This window comes from Ambystoma mexicanum, chromosome 1p, assembly GCF_040938575.1.
Source record: "Ambystoma mexicanum isolate Mex_15411 chromosome 1p, UKY_AmexF1_1, whole genome shotgun sequence".
Classification (NCBI taxonomy): domain Eukaryota; kingdom Metazoa; phylum Chordata; class Amphibia; order Caudata; family Ambystomatidae; genus Ambystoma; species Ambystoma mexicanum.
Genome location: NC_090921.1, coordinates 1,084,198,178 through 1,084,223,887, shown reverse-complemented (window position 1 = coordinate 1,084,223,887; position 25,710 = coordinate 1,084,198,178). Strand labels below are relative to the sequence as shown.

Here is a 25,710-nt window from a genome sequence, read left to right as displayed (position 1 = left end):
GACAGCAGGTATTGCCTTAGCTGTGGGGGATATGAAAAGTTTGCTTGACGCAATAGTGGGAAGTCAAGCTGGAGATGTATATGTCAAGGCGGGGTTATCTGGGGGTCTTTATCATGCAGTATACCATGGGTGACGACGAAGACCCTGTGCAGTACATTATTAAGATTCAGGGGATGTGGCATGCAGAGATGGGGGTGGGGGAGACCAGTGGGACCGCTCAGTTCCTCTTTTTTACTTCGTTATTAAAAGAAAAGGGGTTTACCTAAGGAAGTGCGGGAGGCACTAGAAATAATTGTGGGCAGCAAAGGGATGGGCTGAGATGCAAACTATCATTAAACATCACTGTAAAAGAATAAAAGAGTGAGATAAGGAAACAGCTCAACAGCTGCAGGCGCAGGAAGTGAAAATAGTGCAAAACAAATTGGCGAAGATAGTTGAGGGGCAGTACTATTGAGTGCCCGAACGTAGGTGACGAAGCAAACCCTGGCCCCTCCAGATGTCAGAATAGCAGCATTGTGGCCAGGAGGAGCACGAGAACAGTGGGGAGGTGGACCTCAGCCCCCTATCCAGACTGGCAGCAAGGAGGTCAGCAGCCCGGGAGGGGCGGGTTCAGAGGGGGAAGAAGAGAATTTGGAGGGATTGGACATAGGGGAGCAGGTACGGGTTCTACGCAATGCTGGAGCTGTGGGAAGTGGGGACATTTTGCAAGGGAGTGTAGGAGCAGGCAGGGGGTGGGATACAATCCGTATAGCAACTACTGTCCACCACCCCAACCACAGCTACCGACCCCCAGGCCAACCTTCATACCCTACAAGATACACCAGGCTTACAGCCAACTACCACCAAGACCCCCAGGTGTGCACGTGCAACACCCACAAATGACAGTCATCAATGCCCCAACAGAATGCCATGTATGGGAGTAGCATGCCAACGACTGCCTTGGTGTCCACGGCACTGTCATACCCTACCGAGGGGTGAGCGTAGTGGGAAACAACCCCTTCATGTTCCCCGGTACCAATACATAACCTGACTAGGACAGCCCACAGAGAACTCTTGCGTGCCCACTCCTGTCCATGACAGTCCACCCTGATGAACCCTTGGTGGCCGCTGAGATAGGTACTAAGCAATTCATCTTCATGGTTGACACAGTTCCACTAAATCATGCATGAGTGTGCGAAACTTCCACTATCGGGTGAAAGTCTTGACACGCAGTGCTTCTCTGGGGCTGTCACCACGGTTCCCTATACAAAAGAACTTCACTTCAAAATAGGAGGAAAAGTGGTGCGTGCACCTTTGTTATATTCTGAGAGCTCCCAGATCATTTTATTGTTGCAAGACCTGTAGAGCTAATTAAACATGACCGTTTCTTTCACAGATGGGTGGGTAGTGTGCGCCACTCGGGCATGTGCGTTATAAAAAGCAATGGTCATAATACATACAAGGGCAGGAGAGGCTGTGGTTTGCGGTATCCCCGTGGACTCTGATTTGTTTGTGTACGGCATAACAGTGCTTCTTGAAGTAGTGCCCCAAATTGTCACGGCCTGTTGGCGGGTGCCTTCTGATTTCATCTTTTAACCTGTAGTGTCCCCTGAACAGGTGGCAGGAACAATATTGTCCCTAGATTTGCAGGGTCTGGTGGTGTCCGCTAAATGGATCATTGTAATTGGTACTGACTCAAATGGATGCGAGTGGCGCACAGTGCTGTGTATCAACCCTACACTGCCCCTCAAAGAACTGACAGTGGCAGAGCTGTTTGAAGATAGACCAGACAATGGTGAGATTGTGCTGGCGGTCTCTATTCCCTGCGACATTATGGTGCAGTATCAGAAAGTGCAGTGTCCATTGATGGCCCTTGTAGCTCTGCCCCCCTTCACTGACACTGATTTTAGAACAGGTCCCTCAGAGACTGTGGACGACAAACCCTCACGATGTTGGACTCTTGCAAGGGATGACCCCAGTTCGAATAACGCTCAAGCCAGGAGTGGTGCTGCCTCGGGTAAGACAGTACCCCTTACCAAGGCTAAGAGAGTATGGGATAAGAGACACTATTGGGGCCTTACTAAATCAGGGGCTAATTGTACCTTCTACTTCCCCATGCAAGACAGTGATCTACCTGATAAAAAGGCAAAAGGAGGAAGTTGGGGGATGATTCAGGATTTGCGCCCTCTTAAATACATTGGGCAGGCAGAATTTCCAGTGGACCCGAACCCTGCGACAATACTTTGCAACATACCCAAAGAGATGACCCACTTTACTGTGGTGGCTCCTAAAACCACCTTCTCTGTTCTCCTGCACCCAGATTCACAGTTCCTCACTGTGTTTACACATGGGGGGGGCGCACTTTGAACACACAAGATTGCCTCAAGGGTACTGAGTGTCCCCCAGCATTTTCGACAGAATATTACAAACTGATTTAGGTAATATTCATGTGCCTAGTACTATCATTCAATATGGTGACGATTTGCTAGTGTGTAGTATCGGCGAGCACCAGTGTAGACAGGACTCCATAACACTCTAACAACTTCTGGCCCACAATGGATACAAGGCGGATAGGGCAAAATTACAGTATTGCCTTGAGGAGGTGCTCTACTTCGGTCAATTAATTTCTGTCAATGGCAGAAAAATAAATCCTGATCGCGCCACCTCTGTGCGTGCCACCTCACGGTCCAAACCAGTGTCAGAATGCAAGCATTCTTAGGACTCTGCAGTTATTGTAGGGCATTGATACTTGATTACACAGCTTACACAAGACCACTGTTGCAGTACCTTAAGGAAGCTCAGAAGGGCGACAGACAAATAATATGGACAGAAGAGATGTGCACCAACTTCAATAACCTCAAGCAGGTAATTTCACCTGCACCAGGGTTATCAACACCAGACTGCACGCAGGAGTTGTACCTATTCTCCCATTCTAACGGTCAATTGATGACTGCAGTACTGATGCAGAAAAGTTCCATGGGCCACAAGGCGTTGGTATCCTAGATTCAGTGATGCAGGGACAAATTGCCTGTGAACAAGCACTTATTGCATTTACTTTCACCACTGAAAAAACTTGACTATTGTTATGGGGCTCCGTAACAATGTACTTTGAGCATGCAGTGTTTTCCATCGTAGAGACAGTGGTCCGCCAAGTGAATGTGGAATATGAAACCCTAGTGCATGAACAGGTTACCAATGCATTTCTCAGCTCAAGTGTCCCAAGGGTGTCACGTGACCATCTACTCCGACTCAGCATACGTTATCACCACAGTATATGCAGGTCTTGCACGGTGGAAGAGAAGGCGATTCGGGAGTGCGGCCGGATCTCCCGTGCAACACGCTGCATGATTGGACAAGCTCATCCATGCACTTTCCCAGCCATCTGTAGTGGTGGTCATAAAATGCACCGCCCATACTAATAGCTGTTAGGCAGAAACCTGTGCAGTTCCCTCTGCGACCACTGCAAAAGATTTAAGACTACAGGTGTTTGGCAGTAAACCCACTTGGTAGCAGTCTGTACCACACAGATTCACTTGGTAGCTGTGGCTGAGCAGTCAGACTTCCCTCAAGAAGAGTTAGGCAGTATACAGAGTATTCTCAATAGGTCAAGAGAACACAATAGAACAAGTAAACACTGACCAGGGCTTGGTGTAAAAGAGATATAATTATTTATTTAAAAACCACATCTAGAAAAACATACAGGCACCAATAGTAAGCAATTCAAAAACACGGTCACTAAAAGATATACACTCCCTTAAAAGAATATTAGACAAGTCTTAAGTAAATCCCCACTTATTTTCAGACAGCGGTGAGCGCTTAACGTACATGGCACTCTAATAGTTCGTTTTTAAAAGCGAGAGAAAAGCAGAGAACAAGTTGAAACAGATCCCAACACTTTTACAAGAACATAACAAGAGAGGAAGGCAAAGTAAAACCGTGAAGTTAGAGTTCAATAGGCCGGATCCAATTTCAGAGGATCAAAACGAAATGTGTCCAAGGTCACACGGTTGCAGTGCACAAAAGTCTTGTAATGGTTCAAAAAGGAGTTGGACCAAAGAAAGGGACCAGTTAGAGGGTCAAGGCGGCCAGCCCAGTCCAGAAGGTTAAGAAGTTATTATTACCTTGTAGCAATCTTTAGAAAGGGAGGCCTGGCGGACACGGTACCTTAAAGTGGTGAGAAGACTCCAGCGGGGGCAGTTGTTCCTGGCAGCGGATGCAAGTCGGTGCTTCGTCCGGGGGAAAAGAGGATCTCGTTGTGGAGGAAGACAGGAGTCCGTTGCACTGCCAGGGAAGAAACCAGCCGCAGAGTTTCTCAGGTACAAGGAGCGGTCCGTTGATTCGCAGTTCAGTGGTGAGTGGCTATCCGGCCGCCGGGGTGCTTGGCACGGGCAGTTCGACCACGAACTGGTCTGGGGTGCGAAGAAGGAAGGTAAAACTGGTTGTGCCCACCAGTCGGGGGAAGAAGCCTCTCCAGCCGGGAGATCTTCTCTGTCGTCGGGAAGTGGTGAGTCTGTTCCGCAGGGCTCCACCCGTGGTGTCGTCGTGGTAGGTCGGCTCAGCTTCTCCCTCATCGGATTCTCAGGTCCTGTGGCGACTTCTGAAGTTCCAGTCCCCAAAGCCCTGCTTTTATGCAGCAACCCCCCATTCACTCAGCCTAGCTGTCAATCAAACATGCTAAGTGGTGAGCCGGCCGGCTCACCACTTGGGCCAATCACACAAGAGTGCGACTTGAGTTACCAGGTAACTCAGTCCAGGGTGCCTAAACCGCCTCCGACACCTCCTGTGGTACCCAGACAGAGTGGCACCACTTTTGGAGGCTTCTGTGGAGAAGTCCACCAAAAAAGTGGAACAAAGGGCTCGACTTGGGTTGGAGTCACAGAAGAGAACACAAATGCCATTTTAGAATCGAGTACTGGCAAAAAATACCAACCGACAAATTAATAATTAAACCGGCGCTATGTTCGAGGCTATGAGAATTAAATAATTAAAGTTTGTAGCCTCGAACAATGGGAAAATCCCATAGGAAAATATTCGCGGTCGAATATAAAAAGTAGTTTCCACTGCCACCAGCCAAATCTCGATCAGGGGGGATGGAGACGTGCCCCCTCGACTAACAGACCCCAGGGCAATCGAATTGCCCCAACCAGTATGTCCACAATATGATGGTTTGTACTAGTTTCTGTTAATAATTTGGGGCTAGTAAAGCCAATGGTGACTTTACATGCCCTGGGAGACAGTAGTCAGTCCCAGGGTATGGAGTCTATGGTGGGGGGGTCACTATGACACCCCTGTGTTACTGCACGGAGGGTGCTGTGTAAAATGCATGATAAAAACACATGAGACCCTATGGAGTAAAGGACCCTATAGCCAATAAAACACATTAACAGTCAAAAGAACACCATAGATCATGGCCAAGAGTGGGAGAAAAAGAGTCTCACTCTTGGCAGGAGGAAAAACAAACCTTAGAAATCCAGCAAAGCTGCTGGGGGACTCATTAGGTTAGAAAATTCAGCCTAGAGAGTGAATTCTCCCTAACAATAGCACAGACGAGGTCTTGCTCTGTAACGCTGCCACAAATGCGGCAGCCAAAATAGCGACATACTTCCTGGTGCCACAAGTGGCAGAGTATCCCATTGTTGACACCTAACACAGAACAGTTACCTATACCATACAATGCTTAACCGACACTGCAAGTGCAAAAATAACTTTGGTTGAGGAGGGGGTGTAAACAGTCTGACAGATCTCTTGTGGAGGTAATAACAACAGGGCGAGTTGTGGCTTGCTTCAGCCAAAAGGACAAATGTCATCCCTAACGTAGGGGTATATATTGGTACACAAAAAAACGGTTGGAAGGGGAAGGAAAAGGTTACTTCAATTAGCAGTATGCAACTGCCATGGGATGATGGTACAAATGAGAAAGTCTGAGATGGACGCTAGATGAGGAAAAAGGTCTGGCCCTCTAATCAGGTGCCTCTTGTGGAGACAGGCGATCTCAGGGAAAGCTGTAATGCCCCATGAGTTATTACTAGTAGTATTTGACCAGTTACATCACCCATCACACGTTTCCAAACAACACATTGCAGCAGACATTCAGGAAGCCTGGTTCGTCCCCAACCTACAAGAAAATTGGACAAACCTGGCCACACATTGTATGATGTCAGTTACAACACAGGCCTCACACGAGGGCTGTCAGAGGCACCCTGCCCCACCCTACTGGGCCGTTCCGCAAACTCCACATTGATTATGCGGACATGGGCGAAAGGTGCAATGGATCTTGTTACTTCATTGTAGTCGTTTCTCCCTTCTCGCAGTGGGTGGAGGCGGGACTCTGTGCACACCCAGATGCTAAGTGCACTGCCACATTTTTAGTGCAGGAAGTCTTCCCTCAATGGGGTGTGTGCTATGCATTAAGGTCAGACAAAGGCCCACATTTTTCAATGACCTCATCAGAGATTTCAACATTACTGGGCATCAGGCATCGGATGTGCACCATTTACCACCCCCAGGCCAACGAGATTGTAGAGAGGATAAATGGCCTGCTTAAAAGCAAGCTGCGAAAACTATGCAACACCTTAAAAAAGAACTGGGTGCACTGTCTACAACTCACATTATTCAGTTTGCGTACACAGTCCTGTAAAGGCCACCATTTATAGCCCCACGAAGTGGTCACAGGACGCTGCATGCCCACACCGCACTCTCCTGTAAGGGGAGTGTCAGACGCTCATAGAGCAGCATCACTTTTGGGGGAGGAATTTAGCAGCTACCTGTCCTCCCTAACGAAGGCAATAAAATGTCTCAACAGATTGTGCCTCCCCGGACAGACGAAGCAACTTGAGCGGCAGCAGACACGCCTGCAATGTCACCTCCTCTGCAACTCTGCTGTGGTGATCCAATTTATGTTAGGAATTTTATTTGCATCTTTGCCACACCCCTCACTGTCAAGGTGAAAGAGCTGTGTTACTAGGTGCACCTCTCTGATGTCCGAAAGGCACCTCTGCTTCAACCTACACCACGGATTGAACTGTCCCATATCCTATAATATCAAAACTCTGCCCTTAATGACAGCCCAAGCACACTTCCTTAAAGAACAAAGAAGCATCACCCAATACCCTCACATAACGCTGCTACGCATTACATTTGCACAGGAATTGCATTCTCGCAGTTCCCCATACTGTGTCTCTCTCGCCCCACCTTTCTCTATTACTATCTCTATACATCTATCCCTCTATCTTACTCCATATCCCCCCTCCTCTCATCTACCTCACCTAATTAAAGATTTCCTTTTAGGTGGTCATCGCAATGGATGCAGCGAGCTCCAACAGTTCCATGTATATTAGGAAAAGTAATGTGTATAGCACTATGTCATGGTTTTTTATTCATATCTATGCGCAATGCATTACATTGCTGGACTATTTGCAATATTTATGTTTGTTTAGGAGTATATTTAGAGTGTACTTTTATATGGGGAGGGCACATAAAAGAGGGGGTATATACAAGCAAATGCTACCATCAATGGGTCTATTCATAATGCTGACTTGGCCGAGAGGGGAATTCAGGATGTAAATATGACCAAAAAATGTTACACACATGACACTGTGGCCACGGACACCAATGTAGATGATCGAATGACAAGTGACAGCCCCACTTGTGATACTACTGATGTTAGTGCCTCTTCATGACACCTTTTGATTTCACCAGGTCTCTTGAAAGTGTATATAACCTAGTTTTAACATGTAAGACAATGTAACTTAGAAAATATAGATGTGTAGGCTGCAAGGCACATGCTAGGCACAGAATGTGCAATTATAAACTATGGATCATGATCAGCTGCAATGCAAACAAAACCCCAAAAGCACCCAGAGTCTGCGGAGGCCATACAATAACTTACGAGGAGTGAAATACATAGACAGCAGGTGACAAGAAACATCAATGAGTTGCGCAGCAAGAGGTTTACCGGAATTCAGAGATGACGTATTGGCTTATGTGAATAAAGTATGTGCACAATTCTGGAATGAACATGTTGCAAAACTAAGGTGGGCCGAAGCAATGGAAAAGCCAGTAACAGTGCAGCAGCAAGAAACTCATGAACCATCCTTTTATAACGAAGGAACTGTTTTTGTGGGGGCTGATCTTAAATGCAATAAGATACTGTTTATCTCAAACCTAAAAAAAAGGCACTGCTGCAGTAATGGACTACTACTGGGTGTGTGTGGACAGCAGGCATTCTTGCACCTCCCACCATCATGGTGCTCACTGGCCATGTTCCACTCAGCAATCCTTGTGATCCCTGAAGAACGCCTTGCAGTGGGATTGAAGATTTTGTCTGCCTCAGCTCCAGCAGCAATGGGGCACACCAGAAACATGTTACCAAGCCCCATCTGCTGTGTTTTGCCTGAGAAAGAAAAGAACAGTCAGTTGCACAGAAAAAGAAGATCCAATTATCTGTCTGAAGACTCCTCCAAATTGCTCAAGGAAATACCTAATGAATATAGACTGTTTAGCAAAGAAGAAACATTCTTTTTGTCTCTACTGCTGCCTGGGGTCCAAACGGCCGCGAATGCCACGTGGCTGCAAAAAGTGAGATGGGAGGTCGTGCAGCTAGCAAATGATACAGAACAGCGCAATTAAGGTCGAGATGTGTGCCATATGGCTGATGACCCTTCAAAACCGGTATGTGATTAATCTGCTCACGGCCATGGAAGGAGGGGGTTGCCAGAAAATTGGCGATTCCTACTTAACATTCGTGCCTCCAAACGACACAGAGAACAGCTCCCTGATGCAAATAATTGGAGCACTGTACTCCCTCGGATCACACATGAAAACTGAAGCTGGCATACAAGAAAATTACTGGTTTGATGGACTTTTCGCTTGGGCACCGTCTTGGATGGGGGAGATTGTGAAGATGCTGGTGCCCGTCATTGTGTTCATATTGGTCTTTTTTTGGACCTCCGAATTGGGACTTCGATGTTGTGTCAAAGCAGTACCTAGCAGTGCCATGATGATGGTTTCAATTGGGGTATCAAATTCACTTTGAGGTACAAAAGACAGTGCTGTCCAAACGGACAACCCAAACAGACCACACATGGTGGTGGTAGAGCAGCGTGTGCACCCAGGTACTATTACTACACCGTACCTGACCTTAAACATTATTCAGAGAATTGGGTTAATCGAGCTGGGGATGGGGATTATATATACATGACTTGCAACCCTGAAGAGTATGCCCATTATGGCCAAAGTTTACGACATGTATGCAGAGAATGGGTTCCAAATCGGGGATCACCACCTTATTTGGAAGCTGAAACATTGGAAGAGGAACGCTACCGGGGAGGGTGGGCTTATGGGGGAGTTCATTTGCATAGAAGTCACAAAAGGGTGGAATGTTGGGAAGGGAACACAATCTTCCCACACCCCGAGGTGATTTAGAATAAGGCAAAAGCTGTCATTGGTAATGAAACCAGGGGGTTCCCTTACAGCTACATGATCATATTATTGCATAGTATGTAGGTGTAGGGTACATGCAGAAATAGTAATACTAGCAGCCATACTGTGCAACAAAGCTTAAACATGGTTAGGCAGTCGGCACCCCATCCTTAGACCACGAACATTGGCAAAGGAATAGATTGTATCCCAAATACTGATGAGAAAGTCCAGAGCTTACACAGATCCATAAAAACCTTAATTGTCCTAAATGTTGCCAACCTTTGCGCCCTGGGAAGAATGTGCCCTGCAAGGCCACGGGAGGAGGGAGAGTGCCTGTGATCAGCACTATCCCATGAAGAGCAGGGCACGGGGCTCCAACCCCCCACCAGCCCTAATCCTAAATTATATCACCCAAATGCCTCGACTTTAGGACCCCTGAATTCCAGTCTACCAGATGACCACAGACCATTGACCATAAACATGCTGGACCCACCCAATTGATGAAAAGATCAGAAGGCAGGGTCTTCCTGCCTTCATTCCTAGGCCACGTGATTTGTGCTACGAGGTGCAGGGAGGGATGACATTATAGCCCAGAATGAGGGTGGGAGAGCTTGGAGGAATGCTGGCCTCTCTGGGAGTGAGTGAAGTGTGCGAGTTAGTGTGACCTTGGCTTTCCCCCTGCACCTCTATCTGTTCGTACCAGGTGCACTGTTATATAGAGATCGATGTATTTTTTCTTAGTAATATAATTATTTCACTGTCGGCTGACCAATGACGACGGCAACATCGCCCATGTGGAGGAAGGTGGACGGATGGGGCTGGGACCAATGCCCTGGCATCCCCTACAGAGGAGGTGACCTATGTGTAGGGTCCCAACCAAGCTGGAGTAGAAGAAACACCACCCTAAGGTGGGATGAACAACCCGAGATCACAGGGTGGAGAAGAGACAAAACCCCAAGTTGGGCTTAGAAACCTGAGACTCCAAGGCAGGTGTAGAAGTATCTAAATACAAAGGTGGGGTGATGAACCTGAGACCCCAAGGCAGAGTGACAGATTGGCAACCCCAAGGTGGGGCGAGAGAAACCAGGCCTAGCTTAGGGCAAAAGAGACACTTATTGGACTGTCTTGGGCGAAGAGCCTCTATTGGAAAAGACCTAGAACACTGCATGTTGTGGGGGGAGGGACAGAATCTAACCACCAGTCATCTGCTCAGGGACTGAGCAGAACTGTATTTCTCTTGAGTTTAGGTATTTCTTTACTCCGTGGTAGGGACAGAATTTAGGAAGTATAGGATTCTGGACAGTGGACTTTATGGTTTCTGATCAGCATCCTGACAAGCACCCGTTTTCTTTATAGATTACGTTCCAAGCACCTGAGCTTTAGAGACAGCTAATGTGTTTGCTAAAAAGAGACATTTTGATGATAATGCCACCTTGTCTGTGTCCTAGTTCTGATCTACCACATCTCCTTCTGCCTCTCATTTTCCCTCCTACTCTCAACCCACCTCTTACTCTCCCTCCAGAATGACCTCCAAGCACCCTATCACTCACAACCAAATGGTACCCCTTTCTCACCCTCAGCACCTTACCTACTCCTCCTGTAACCAAGTCTCCTCCAAATCCTCCTCCTAGCTGCTACACCCTCCTCTGGTCTGTTGGGCCACCTGCTCTCACTTGACTCTGATGGCTATTTTATAGCCCTGCCCTTCATGCCTAGAAGCCTCCCTTTGCCCCCATTGGCTCCTTCTGTCAGCTGATCCCCTGGGCCAGTCACTCTCTGGGCTATCCCCTTAAGGGCCGAAAACCTCCCCTGGAAGTTTTCAAAATTACCTCTAGCCCCTTTCCCCCTTTCCAGCATCCATCTTTGGCATGAGGTCCACGTGGCGACCGGGATCGTTTGTTGGCTGTTCCCTCAAGTATTCAGTTGGACTTTACCTACAAAGGTTTTGGGCAGGGTTCCCTGGGTTCCTAATGCTGTACAACGCCACGCCCTGTTGGTTCCAGCACATCTGCTGCTCACCTATAGCCTGTCTGGGGTTTGTGACGTAAGTGTTTGGTCCCCGATTTGGATTATGAAGTGTTATCGAATGGATTGCCTTTCTCCTGCAGATTCCTCATCTTGATAGCTATCCATCATACAACTCTGTTGCTCAGAAACATTTCGCCAGGGGGCGTAGTGGACCTCGACTTGGTCATCAATCGGTCTTCTTTTTTCTGCATGCTGCATCGGGAACATGACTTGAGTTTTCTGGATGTCTTTTTTAAATTCCTCAGAAAAGTTTGACGCAGTGTCATCTCACCAGATTTCGGCTTCAAGCGTTGCTGCAATTGCAAGGCCAAAATGTACGTAACTGTCCCCTGCGACGTTGTTGCTCACGACATGGAGGCCTGCACATCATGCTTGCAAATGTAGCCGAAATCCCTAGGTGATAGGGCCAAGAAACTGGCCTTGGGTCCACGGTCCGCAAAATATCTGGCGTGGTCTCTCATCGGGTCTTCCGATGCCGAGACTGAGGATCCCACCCCCAAGAATGGGAAAGAAAAACATCGCAAAAAGACCAAGAAACGTCCCATTGCAGGAGCCATTTCTCGTCTTCCTTGCAGCACCACCGTCATCAGCGCAAGTCCAGCTTGTCGGAATGAGGTAAGCCCTCGGCGGGGCCAACCACGCGGGAAGAGTGGGACAGTTTTAAAACTTATATGCTTGAAATGTTTAGGCGGTAAGCTGCTGTAGGTGTGGCCCCGGCCCCGACTAGCAAGCTTTGGCAGTGAAAGCGGCGCTCAGTGCTCCCAAGCCAGCCACTCTATCGTCTACGTCAAAAAAGCCTTTGGGTGCGATGCCTACTAGGCATAAATCATTGCAAGGCTGAGGCCCGCGGCGTCCCTCGGCACCGAAAGAACCATCGGCATCGAAAGCCACCTTGGCTTTGAAACCTATTCCATCAGCGGTCAAGCCCTCAGTCGGCGATGGTTAGTTTGTACCATTGTCAAGAGCAGGGTTTTTTGACTCGATGAAGTCTATTTTTGGCATTGATGGCCCAGATGATCAAGTCGACCCTGTTTGAACGGGAGACGGCGGCAGCGATTATTTCGACAACCGGGCCGATTTTATTGCCCATGGCTCAAGTTCTACAGGATGCCAGTGGTCTAGATACTTTCCCAGATCTTGAGTTGCAGCAAAACCAGCTGTATACTCATGCTAATTTCAAGATCAGGGCTCTGGGTGACGGGGTTGTTGACACCCTTGGGTTGAAGTCATCTACTACACCTCTTCAAGACTATGAGCTCACTGATATCTTAGACGAGGGTCCCACAGTATAGCATAAAATGCCATTGCCCTTGCACTATTACCCCTGTAAACGCCAATTTTACAGGGAAGTATAGGCCGGCAAGAGGAGACACTTATTTCTTCGCCACACACCCTTACCCGGAAGGGCTGGTTATGCAGGCTGCCACCATTTCTACCAGCTCCAAACTGCCTTCGGACCGAGAGGGAAAGAAATAGGATGCATTGGGCAGAAAGGTGTTCACCTCTGGCAGCATGGCACTCAAAGCCACACACACAGCCTGCGGATTGGCAAAATACTCCTTCGGCTTGTGGAAAGCTGTGGAACATGCTGCTAAATATGTCTCTCAGTGTGCCATGTGCGACAGATTTTTACAGCTGGTGGAGGATGGGCAGGAGATAACCAAGCTGCATTGCAAACTGGCCTGGACGTTGCAGACTGCGCTGGCTGGTCAGCAGTGTTAATGAGGCGGACGCGGCAGGCCTATCTGAAAACTTCCGGCTTCTCCCTGAATGTTCAGAACAGACTGCTGGACTTGCCCTTTGAGGAAGACAAGCTTTTCGGTCAGAAAGCTGACGTATCCTTGGAGAAGTTTAAAGAATCCAAGTTGGCTGCTAAATCACTGGGCCTAGCAGCACAGCCGACCAAACCTGCCTTCAGCTTTGCCTCCAGAGGCAGGGGCTATAGGCGTTATGTACCCTATGGCAGGAAGGCACAGCTCCCGCAAGCCAGGCAGGGGAAGAGGCGCTTCTTGTGTCCCAGAAGGGGCAAAGGGGCTTCTAGAGGCCAACAAGCAGCAACAGTGGTAGGGGCGCCCGCACCCTCTAAACCGCTTTGATTTCTCCTCCCACAATGCAGCGGTTGGTGGACGATTGGCCGGGCATTGGCCACAGTGGCAGGAGATAACTTCCGATACCTGGGCCCTGCAGTTGATTCAGTGTGTTTGTTTGCCCTATCTAAAAAGACCACCGGACAGACCCCCACCACCCCCAATCCAACCAGGACAGGAGCTCCAGGAAGAACGGAGAGCCCTGTTGTCAAAGGGTGCTGTGGAAGAGGTACCTTCTGAACAGAGGTGATCGGGCTGGGATTCCTTGTATTTCCTGGTACCCAAGAAGGAAGGAGGTCTCCGTCCCATTCTGAACTTCAGGGCTCTAAACAAGTTCCCAGGGAAAGACAAATTCAGGATGGTGACGTTGAGAGAAATTCTCCACGCCCTCGAATTTCCGGACTGGCTGGTGTCAGTAGACCTGGAGGATACTTATTTCCATGTGCCAATACACCAAAAGCACAGGAAGTTCCTAAGGTTCCTCATAGGGGACAAGCACTATCAGTTCAAGGTGCTGCTCTTTGAATTGACCTCCGCTCCAAGGGTCTTCACCAAGCTCATGGCGGTAGTTGCAGCTCACCTCAGGAGATCCGGGGTCCATGTATTTCTGTGGATGACTGGCTGATCCGGGGGAAGTCGGCAGGGCAAGTCTTGTCTCATCTGGAAGACACCTGCCTAGTTCTACACAGGCTGGGCTTCTCCCTTAAGTCCCATTTGACACCAGTTCAGTGTCTCCAGTTCATGGGAGCAGTCCTAAACACTCAGGTAGCAAAGACTTTTCCTCCCGAAGAAAGAGTCGGCAACATGGCCCAGATGGTGCATTTGTTACAAAGCCATGACACCCTACCAGCGGCTTCCTTCCTCCGCCTTTTGGGTCTCATGGCCTCCTGTACTTTTCTAGTACCAGAGGTCATGCTGTGCATGAGATGCCTTCAGTGGCTGCTGAGGGACCAGTCCCGTCTCAGTATCTGGGAGCACTCACGGATCACCTCTTAGTGTCCAGCCAGGTAGTCCACGAACTCGGATGGTGGAACACGCACAGTAATCTTATGGCGGGGGAACTCTTCTGGCCTCCTTGGACTCAGGCCCGAGTGGTCACGGATGCGTCTCTGAAGGGTTGGGGCACCCACTGTGAGGATTTGCAGGTGGAGCGGCCTCTGGTCTCCATCAGAAGCCAGGTGGCACATCAACAGCTGGAGTTGCGGGCCATTAGGTTAGCTCTTAGGGCTTTTGCCCTGTCTCTCAGAGGGAAGCATGTCCTCGGCTGATGGACAACATGGTTGCCATGCACTACCTCACCAATCAGGTTGATGTGCACTCCCACCCCCTCTGCACAGAGGCTATACAGCTATGGTTCTGGTTACAGGAGAACCAAATCTCGGTCTCAGCAGTTCATCTGGTGGGACAGAGAACACCTTGCCGGATTCTCTGAGCAGTCAGAGCAATGGTCTCCCACGAGTGGGGAAATGTGCCAGGAAGTCCTAGAGGAGGTCTTCGCTCTCTGGGGTACAAGATCTCTACGCGTGTAGGTGGAGAAGATTTGAGGTGTGGTGCAGGGATTGCGAGAATGACCCTATCTCTTGCCCCACCACCACAGTGATGAAGTTTCTTCTCTCACTGGCCTTGTCAGGCCTTCAGGTTACCACAGTGAAAGGGTATTTGGCGACGCTCTGTGTTCAAGAGGTCCCCAGACCAAGGTTTCTTCTTTGCTATTCCGGTCACGGCCCAATTCCTGAAGGGCCTTCTCAATTAATGTCTGCCAACCCCTTTGGTCGTCCCAGATTGGGATCTTCATCTGGTTTTAACATACTTGATGGCAGCTCCATTTGTGCCTGTGCACTCATGTTCTTTACGGCTGTTATCCCTTAAGACTGACTTCTTGGTTGCAATCCCTTCTGCCAGGAGGGTTAGCGAGCTGCAAGCTTTGTACTGCAAAACTCCTTTTCTAAGGTTCTTTTGTGAGAAAGTCTCTCTCGAAATCAGGCCTGAGTTCCTTCCTAACTTGGTTTCAGAGTTTCACCTGTTCCAGTCTATCGATTTGCCTGTCTTTTACCCTCCTCCACATCCCTGAAAGGGGAAGAGCGGTACCACCGCCTTGACCCCAAGAGAGCATTAAGCTTCTATGTTGCTCGCACATTCGAGTTTCGAAAGTCAGACCAATTGTTCATGGCCCATACTTTGCCTCGAAAAAGTCTTGCCATAACAAAACAAACCCTGTCACGTTGGATTATTTTATGCATATCCATCCGAGTGTTAACAATTGGCAGGCAGGGAGCTTCCAGCAGGCATCGGGGCTCACTCAACCAATGGGGATTCGGCCTCTACCGCCCTCCAAAGACGACAGTAGAGGCTGCCTGTTAGGGACACATGTTCCTGTTAGGGACATATGTCGGGTGGCCACTTGGTAATTCTTGCATACATTCACCAAGCACCATGCCTTGGATGTTACACGGGGAGCTGATGCACGGTTTGGTAGGGCGGTTCTACAGAATCTATTTGTTAAAAGCTTCTGCCCTCCTCCGTTATTCTAACTGCTTGGGGAGTCTATCAAGATGAGGAATCTGCAGGAGAAAGGCAATCCATTGAAGGAGAAATTACTCACTGTAATGATTTTTCTGTGGATTCTTCTCCCGCAGATTCGTCATCGACCCTCCCATCCATCCCCGCTCAGAATGTTCTGTGGCTTGTCGCTTCTGTCCAAACGAGAAGACATCTGCTGATGGCTCTTAGATGACTGGTTCTGTCTCATTCAATACAAAAAAGAAAAGATGTTCAATCACTGTTGTGTGGGATCACCCTGTTTGGGATGTGTCCTTGTTGAGTTTTTTACCGGCTGATTAGCTTCCTCCTGTGGTTGTTCCTTATGCAGCTTTCATGCGCAGGGGGAAATAAATGGAGGCACTTAACCATGGGGCATAGTGATGTGCTATATATACAGTGCCTGACTTCACATCCGTAGCCGACAGTCGAGAGCCAGGCAAGATGGATCGACGATCCATGGCCGAGTCGAGGTCCACTGCGCCCTCTGGCGAAAAGTTTTCGAGCAGCAGAGCTGGATGATGGATATCTATATATATATATATAGTTGAGGAATCTGCAGGAGAAGAATCTATAGAAAGATCATTATGGTGAGTAATTACTCCATCTAGCCCATTCCCATTTTGGAAAGCAGTCCATTCCACCTTTTCGCGCTCTGTCTTGTTGGTTTGGACCAGGTGCATTGTAGTACTTGTTCTGTTATACTGTTTCCTGGAGGTCATGATCCATCACCATCCCACGTTTCTGAGGCTACTGGTAGCTTAGTTTTGTTGGATCCATCTGAAGAAAAAAAAACAATGTACATACGCGGCTGCACACTTGCTGGAGATGGGGTCCCCCGCACACCCTCTCTGGAGTCCATGACCACTGTTGACTTCCACATAAATAATGGTTAATGGTACTTCTGGTGTCTTCATTTTAGAGAGACGTGTCCTTTAGATATTTGCTGATTTATGTGTTTCCCTGATCGTGTTCCTATGTGGGGCTTGATATGTAAAATAAAGGTGCCTTATCTGAAAATTAACATCAGTCAATTTATTTTCAATAAAGTTCCCCTACCGCACCATCCCAACCAGAAATAACAGGAAAGTATAGTGTCGGTGGCCTGAGAGTCAAGGCAAGCTTTGAAGGCCTTTATATCGGTCCTCTTTTTGGACCATCCTGCCTAAATTGACTGCAAGATGCTCCATATGGCATTTCTGAGAACACTATACTTAGTGCCTTTGAGTTGACTTAAGTGCCTGCTTACTCTGATCACCTACCACTGTCTTCCTTCCCACCCCTCCCCGACCCATCTCCTTTGCCTTGCAGTACCCACCGTTTTCACAGCTGAGCCTCTTGCTTCAGTGTGGGCTAATAGTGGGTGCAGGGAGAGGATTTTAAACTGCTTTCTTGGAGTGCTTGCTTGTTAACAAAATATTCTTGTACTCCAATATGTACTTGAAGGGCATTCTCCATTCTTTCAAGCATGGACCTTGCATCCATAGTCTACACCTCTGTTTGGGTTAGTGATCTCATCGGTTATGGCAAATCATTTTTGTCAAGCACTCTAAGTGGATAAGAAACACACAAAAAACACATTCAAAATGCCAGTACTTAAAACCAGAAGATCAAAGGCACAGCATTCCACTGGCAGGTATGGTCTCTTGACATTTCTTTCCTTCAAAGTGAATGTAGATTGAGTTTCCAAGTGTATTTTGTCATTCATACACTGAACTATGCACACCAATAATGCTGTTTTTAATATTCAAATATTTGTTTGTAAAAATGATAAGCTACATAAACATCTCTTTATCGCTTACGCTTCTCTTCTCTTTGTTTTGTCAGAGTGTCTTCTATCGGTGAAAACCACATCCCGTCCAGTGAAGGCTATGTCCTGTTTTATGAGTTGGAAGGCTCTCAGTGGAAGAAATAATGCTACGAAACACTTAACTAATAATAAAACAAAGTATTACATCATGACCTCGTCCTAAACTCTTACCTCACAGACTTCTATTTTTGACTCTTTTTCAAGATTTCATTTTATTGCTGGTCATTTGACTTTTACACAAACTGGCAATAGCAATGACCAGCACAGGCATTTTTGTAAGTTACTATTTTCCTAAATAACAGAGAGCTTGTCTTGATTCAACCCCAGCTGTGAAAAACAACTTTTAAACAAATTGCACTCAAGACATTTTTTAAGTAATTCATGAACAATGACATAATTATTTGAACAGTGAAATATTTGTAAATATTATAGAAAGATGGTTTAAAGATTTTTGTAAATAAAGATACGGTAACTTTTATGAATAAATTTACTAAATAAAATACTTTGTATGTCCTCATTTAGATAATGCTAAAGGTTCTAAACATCGAGACTGTTCACGGTTGTTTCCTGCAATTAAATTATATTTTTTAAGTGCATCAGTCATTACAGTCAGCTGTTCTCTATAATGGGTAGGTTCAGCAAAATATTGTTTGTTGTCTTGTAATCATTAAGGCATTCTTTCCAGTGGCTATTAGAAGCTATCCTTTTCACGGTGAAACACTGTGAGAAGTTGAGTGCTAAGGTTTTCTCTTGTGTAGACATCGATGGATTGTTAGAGTAAATAAGAAGGCGGAATTTGTATATGTAAAAGCATTCTGAAAAAGTACATCAAGTGTGTTTGTGTTCAGAATGTGCTTCGACGTATATACAGAACTATTTACTGACTTCAACATGTCTGTTTTATGTGATATACATCCAGCTTCACTTTGTGATACTCTCTTATGAATTATGAATATGTGAAAAAGATGTAATCATGTAGGTAAGAAAGCATCCTTACGCTGTGTTAAGCTGGATGTTCAGAACCAGCTCTGTGGACAGATCCTGAGATGCCACCCTATTCTGGTGAATGGGTAGAGTGCAGAAGTAAGACATGGGAGTGGGCATGGCGGTTGGCATAAACCTTTATTCAAGTGAGAAAATTAAAAGAAAGCCCTAACTCTAAGAGGGGTTTCCCTGTACCAACCAAAATAACTGTCCAAAGTAAAACGCCCAATATCAGAATCCTAGCTCTGTCCCACACAATGCAAGTTAAACAAAATAAAAAGGAGGTCCTCATAGCCCAGAGGATTGACTCCCTTCCCCTGGACAAAAAGACAGTTCAGAGTTTATCAGTTTATCAGTTGCTCAAGTGTTAGGGGAATATCTCTCTTCCTCAGGCTTCTGGTACAGTCCATCAATTGCTTGGGGATGTCTCCCTTCCCCAGTCTCGTTCAGGCTTGAAACACAGTTCGCCAGTTGGTGGGGAAATGTCTCCATTCCCCAAATGGCCCTTCTCAGGCTTCTTCTCTGTCTTTGGGGACCCTGACCCTGGTTGGCAGACCTGGTTTCTTTCCACCAGGCACTGTGACAAAGAGAAATTTGGCTACTACTCTAAACTGTAGTGGATCCATGACCCGGGTTGGCAGACCTGGGGTCCTCCTACCAAGTACTGCGACGAAGAAGAGTGACTTGGATGCTCTTCCAAACCGTGGTGGGTCTCTGACCCTGGTTCTCTTCATGGTTTCTTGGTCTCACATACATACTTGGTTTACTCCCCTACCAAAGACTGTCCTCACAGTTCTCTTTATGGTTTCTCTTTTGTGACAGCCCTGGTTAGTCTTCCATCCAAGTACTGCCACAAGGAAGATTATACCTTCTTGGTACTTGATATTTCCTTTTCTCATAAGGGTACCAGACCATATTCCCCTTTTTACTGTATCTTGGTAACGTCTCTGTTAGTATCACATAGGGGTTATCTTCTCTCTCCCTGTTTATCCACCATGCTTCTCATGGTTTCCTGCACCCTCTGGGGACCCCAACCATATGCCCTCCACCCAAATACCTTTAGGGTCTTGGCTGCAGCACTCCGGTCGGTTGGTCGCTTCCCTTGGCCTTCTTTGCTTCCCTGGTGTTCTGGGACTCTTCTTGGCTTGCCGCAGGGCTCCGCAGCTTCAGACCCACTTCAGCTTCTCACTTCTCACCGGACCACATGTTCCTGCATTGCTGTGCTGCGGGCGCTTCCCTCAGCCAGCCTCTCGGTTTTCTGAGCCGGTCCAGTGGAGACTGGCCCTTCAGCGTCTCCACTCCTTGGTCTGCACTTGCTGTCCCTGTCTGCGAGCCTCGGTCCCTCTTACAGTTGCTCTCCGGAGCATCTGACATTCAGTTAAGTCCCTTGTCAGTTTTTATGTCCATTCCCATCAAGGTCTGGAGTTAAAAGTAAGACCGTTCAGGTAAGTTCCTCATAGTGATACCTGCGGATCTGTGTCTCCTTCTCGTCTCAGTCCATTTCTGTTTTGGATCTTCATGATCGTTACTTCTATTCTTCCCTTTCTCAGTCCTTGTTACAGAAGTATATGGGATCGGAGGATAGAGTTGGAGAGAGTGGGGGTGAAGGAAATGTGTAGGGGTTGGGGAAGACTGCGTTCTCCCACAATGGTCGTCACTGGTCCAGCAAGGGGATTCCCCTCCCATTAGATCCTCCTGCTGAGTATCACCCCCAGGGGGACTATCGGATAGCGGCCTCACCTCCCTGGCGTCATTGGAAGGGGCTCCCCCTATGGAAGCAGTGACGACATCCTGGGATTCATCACACTAGCCAAACTCTTTCAAGGTAGTGTGACTGAGTAGCAAGTCTTAGACTTAAGAGATTGGTGACGGGTTTGGTTAAGCACACACAGAGCAATATTAATAATACAAATTAGGGGGTGCTGGAGGACCTGCAACAAGATGGCTGTAGTGACATGAGCTCTGCAGGAGCACCAAAATATCTTGAACCCTCCGGCAGATGCCTCATCCTAATTTCTTTCTATTATGTGTGCATAGCTTGCCCCGAATATCGGGTGAGCCAGAGGGGCTGGGTCCCATGATGCAGGGGACAGTGACTGTGCCGGCACCATGCTCGCTGCTCAGAGAGGTCCACTGGTGTCCGTGGCTGGTTGTGAGCCTGCATGCAAGCAGGTTCAGGAAGGATCTTTACCGTGACGACGGCGAAGTGAGTGGGAGTAGTGACTCGGCAGAACTGGAAGGAGAGTTGGGGTCCCGAACAGAGCACAGTGACCCGCAGCCTGCTGATCCTCTGGGAGGGGCAGGCTGTGCCTGTCTCATCAATGTTCACTGGTTACGGGTGTGACGAATGCTGAGTGGGTTGACTGGCGACCTCCGCTGCAATGGTCCTGGGTCTCTGTGGCAGTACTCCCTCTCAGCGCTTCTCAGACTTTCCTCGTGGGGCGTCAGTGTCTTTGAACTCGGAAGCAGTGGCAGATTCACGGGACTGCCAGCCCGTGTGAAGAAGTGGAGGGACTAGGGCGGCTCCGGATTGGGCGGCTATGACGCGCCTTGCTCCAGGAGCGGACAGGGCCCCCTCGGAAGCTGGTGGGAAAGAGGGGCCCACAGCTGGGAGCTGCTCCTTAAATGTAGCAGGTATAAAGGACACATTTTGGAAACTCCCCGTCTCGGGGAAGACTGGTAAATCAGTCCACAGAAGTTGTCCTTTGGTGCAAATAGAAGGAGATAGGCCTGGAGCACTTCGCCATTGGTGGTTAATCCCCCCAGAACCTCCTCCCCAGGATTACTGCAGTTCAGGTGGAGGTTGTAGGTACAGAGATCAGATTCATTATCATTGATCTCAAATCGCGCATTGATGCCCTTGGCAGTAAAATTGACTCCTCATCCTATAAAGTATACAAAATGCCCGGGAAGCTGGATCAACATGGGCAACATGTGGACGATGAAGTGGAGCAAGGTATATCCTCAGTGGAGGATGCGAATGGGAGTACTTCCAAAGAAATGGTTGAGATGAAGTCCCTACTAAGGGTCATTGGAGCGACAGCTGAAGAGCTAGAGGGACGCTCTGGAAGGAATGACATGTAAATTTGAGGAATCGCACAATCCACTGCGATGCCGAATTGCGGACTTGTTCTTGGAACAAACGGTGCACAACATTTTTGGTGTTCCGCAGTCTTTATAGTTGAGTGAGCCCACTGAACGTCGGCGCCCAGACAAGTATCGGACACCCCTCCTAGAGAGATCAACACCAAATTATTGAACTACTGCGATGGAGAAAAGATTCAGAGAATGGTAAGAGAAAGGAGGCCTGAGATGCCAGTAGGCAACCATATCAATCTTGTTGGACTTAAAAAGGTCTGTGCAGTCGGCCTGAAGGTCCTTCACTGGTGTGAAAACTCAGCGCTGCAAATGCAGCTTCAGTACTAGATGCTGTACCCAGAAAAACTCAGGGTAATCCAGGGAGGCAAGACACATTTATTTACCCTCCCCTTTCCAAGCAGAAGAATTTTTGAGAGGATTGGGGAGAGCACACCCTAAGAATAGAAGAGGAGGATTAGCGGCCTCGGACGGCTTAGACAGTAAGGCCAGCATCAGATCGGAGGTGGAGGGGAATCAAACCAGGTACACCCACCACGAATGTTATCAAATGCAATTGTGTAGTCTGCCCTCATACTAGTGGAGTATGAGGGTGTTCCTTACATGTAATTCTGTTTGGGGGTGCAGTGATGGGATACCACCTGCTAGCAGTGCGAAATCAGAAACGGCATGTTTAATCCTTTCTGCTTTGCCTTCCATCCTTCCTCCTCCTCTTTCTTTCTCATTCTCTTTCTTTCTCCTTTTCTTTCTTTCTCCTCCTTTTACACTCTTCCTCTTTCTCCCCCTCCCCTTTTCCCCGTCCCCTTTTCTCCCTCCCTTTCTCTCCCCCTACTGCCCCTTTCTCCCTCCTGTTCTCTCTCCCTCCCCTTTCTCCCTCCCTTTTCTCTCTCTCCCCCTTTCTCCCTGCCTTTCTTTCTCCCTCCCTTTCCCTCCCCCTTTCTCTCCTCCTCCTGCCCCCTTTCTCTCCCCCTCCTGCCCCCTTTCTCTCCCCCTCCTGCCCCCTTTCTCTCCCCCTCCTGCCCCCTTTCTCTCCCCCTCCTGCCCCCTTTCTCTCCCCCTCCTGCCTCCTTTCTCCCTCCTTCCCCCTTTCTCCCTCCTTTCTCCCTCCTTCCCCCTTTCTCCTTCCCCCTTTCTCCCTCCCTCCCCCTTTCTCCCTCCTTCCCTCTCCCTCCCTCCCCCTTTCTCCCTCCTTCCCTCCCCCTTTCTTGCTCTCACTCCCACTTTCTCCCTACCTTTCTCTCCCGCCCCCCTTTCTCTCCCGCCCAACTTTCTCTCCCCCTCCTTTTCTCTCCCCCTCCTTTTCTCTCCCCCTCCTTTTCTCTCCCCCTCCTTTTCTCTCCCCCTCCTTTTCTCTCCCCCTCCTTTTCTCTCCCCCTCCTTTTCTCTCCCCCTCCTTTTCTCTCCCCTCCCTTTCTCTCCCCCTCCCTTTCTCTCCCCCCCCTTTCTCTCTCCCTCCCCTTTCTCTCTCCCTCCCCCTTTCTCTCTCTCTCCCTCCCCCTTTCTCTCTCCCTCCCCCTTTCTCTCTCCCTCCCCCTTTCTCTCTCCCTCCCCCTTTCTCTCTCCCTCCCCCTTTCTCCCTCTCCCTCCCTCTCCCTCCCCCTTTCTCTCTCCCTCCCCCTTTCTCTCTCCCTCCCCCTTTCTCTCTCCCTCCCCCTTTCTCTCTCCCTCCCCCTTTCTCCCTCTCTCTCCCCCTTTCTCCCTCTCTCTCCCCCTTTCTCCCTCTCTCTCCCCCTTTCTCCCTCTCTTTCCCCCTTTCTCCCTCTCTCTCACCCTTTCTCCCTCTCCCTCCCCCTTTCTCCCTCTCCCTCCCCCTTTCTCCCTCTCCCTCCCCCTTTCTCCCTCCCCCTTTCTCCCTCTCCCTCCCCCTTTCTCCCTCTCCCTCTCCCTCTCTCCCTCTCCCTGCCCCTTTCTCCCTGCCCCTTTCTCCCTGCCCCTTTCTCCCTGACCCATTCTACCTCCCTGCCCCTTTCTTCCTCCCTTTTCTCTCTCTCCCTCCCCTCTCTCTCCCTCCCCTTTCTCTCCCTCCCTCCCCTTTCTCTCTCTCCCTCCCCTTTCTTCTCCCTCCCTTCTCATCTCTCTCTCCCTCCCTTCTCATCTCTCACTCCCCTTCTCTCTCCCTCCCTTTCTCCACCCATTTCCCTCTCTCCCAGTCTCCCTCCTTTTCTCTCTCCCTTCCTCCCTTACACCCTTTCTCTCCCCCCCTCCCTCCCCCCTTTCGAATGGATTGTGTCCTCCCACGTTTTCCTCATCTTTGATATACTCCAATATCCTGCTTGCAGATCGGAAACTTTTCTCAGAAGAGGACACTGTGCGTTGTCGTGACCTTGTGTCTCTCGATAGCCTCTGTTCTCCTAGAGTATGATGTCGACACTGGTATATATATCACGCAACGCACCCGTTGCCTCAGTTTTTTTCCGCACAGCTGCTCGAATCGGTTCTGCGCCTCGGCGTGTTATTTACTGCCTAGTTATGAGTTTTATTACAAACAATTCTACTCATACTCTGGAAAAAAAGGGCTTCAAGAAATCTGCTGAGTGTTTGGTTAAGATGTCCATAACCGATCCTCATCGAGCATATCTCTGATGTCTGCGGATGGGCCACATCGTCGAAGATTGTGTCTTGTGCCAGTCTATAACTGGAAAAGTGTTAAAGGAGAGAAAGGGGAAACTTGCTTTGGGCAAACCATCCCCGAGTTCGTCTTCGGTGACCCCCACTAAAGTTTTGGCCGAAGATAGTTCAAGAGGGAGACCAGCACTGGGCCAAGAGGCACGTTAAAGGTTGGAAGCCTTTGAGATCTCTGCAGGCCTCTTCGAGTCCTCGCTCCAGATCGTCCCCTTCAGATTCCTCCCCCGAAGGGAAATGGGTAAGATTTCCTAAAAAGGGGGCTAGTCAAGTGGAACTAGAAAAGTTCCAATGGCAGATGCTAAAGGTGTTTGAGAAGGCGGCAAGGCTAGCCCCTTGGTTGAAGTAATTCGAGATCCCCGACCCCATCGGGCGAAAAGCCGATGGGCTGTAATCTGTGAAAACCACTGACCGCGTGCCCAAGGGCCCGGACAGTGGGTCAAAGGCTTCAAAGTCATCTTGTGCGCCTCTCATGGCCTTGACGCCTCGAAGGAATCCCCCTTCTCAGACCCATTCGTCGGCGACGAAGTCTAGTCTATCGACGCCGAAACAGTCTGGGTCGAAGCCCTCAAGGACTTTTGAAAGTCTGTCTAAGGTTTTTAAACGTCAGGGAAAAAGGGACTTGGCCTCTATGAGGAAGAGGTTGAGGAAGAAAGCCCTATTTATAGTTTTGGTAGGGAATATGGCACTAGTAAAAAAAACAAAAGTAACAAGGGATACCAGGTTTATCTCTGTGTTGCGATATATCGTTGACCGGGCCGATATATATACACCTATAATGAAAAAGGTGACAACACTAGTGTTTCTATTGGTAAGCTCTGAATATGCGCACACCTCTGTGTACCCAATACCTCAAAACAACATACTATAAGGTATCATTAGTTAGGATATCAAGACATATGACATATAATGTGAAACAATTAAATCCACATTAGTCCTAATAAGAGTTCATGATAACATTTTTATTAATTCATATAAATTCAGAAATTCATAATACAATTCTAAAAATCATCAATGTATCACTATATTGTAGTACATTCCACAGATCTTATAGTGTGCTTCGATCGATTCTAATCCCATCAATACATGCACATCACCATATAGCAATCCCTGAAAACACACACCCAGGCATACCTAGGTCATACA

General features: G+C 48.4%; 1 protein-coding gene across 6 annotated transcripts in view; it reads left to right on the top strand.

The window, feature by feature from the left end:
* The window catches only part of USP21 (ubiquitin specific peptidase 21), a 1,008,218-nt gene extending 989,856 nt beyond the window's left edge, over window positions 1–18,362 (top strand). For 3 of the 6 annotated variants that reach the window (XM_069604671.1, XM_069604661.1, XM_069604666.1), the window contains one exon: window positions 17,880–18,362. In XM_069604671.1, the coding sequence (XP_069460772.1) occupies window positions 17,880–17,967 (88 nt within the window). In that variant the 3' untranslated portion in view covers window positions 17,968–18,362. The remainder of the gene's footprint in view (window positions 1–17,879) is intronic. The other 3 variants (XM_069604674.1, XM_069604673.1, XM_069604676.1) reach the window with 1 other exon arrangement.
* The last annotated feature ends 7,348 nt before the right edge of the window (window positions 18,363–25,710 follow it).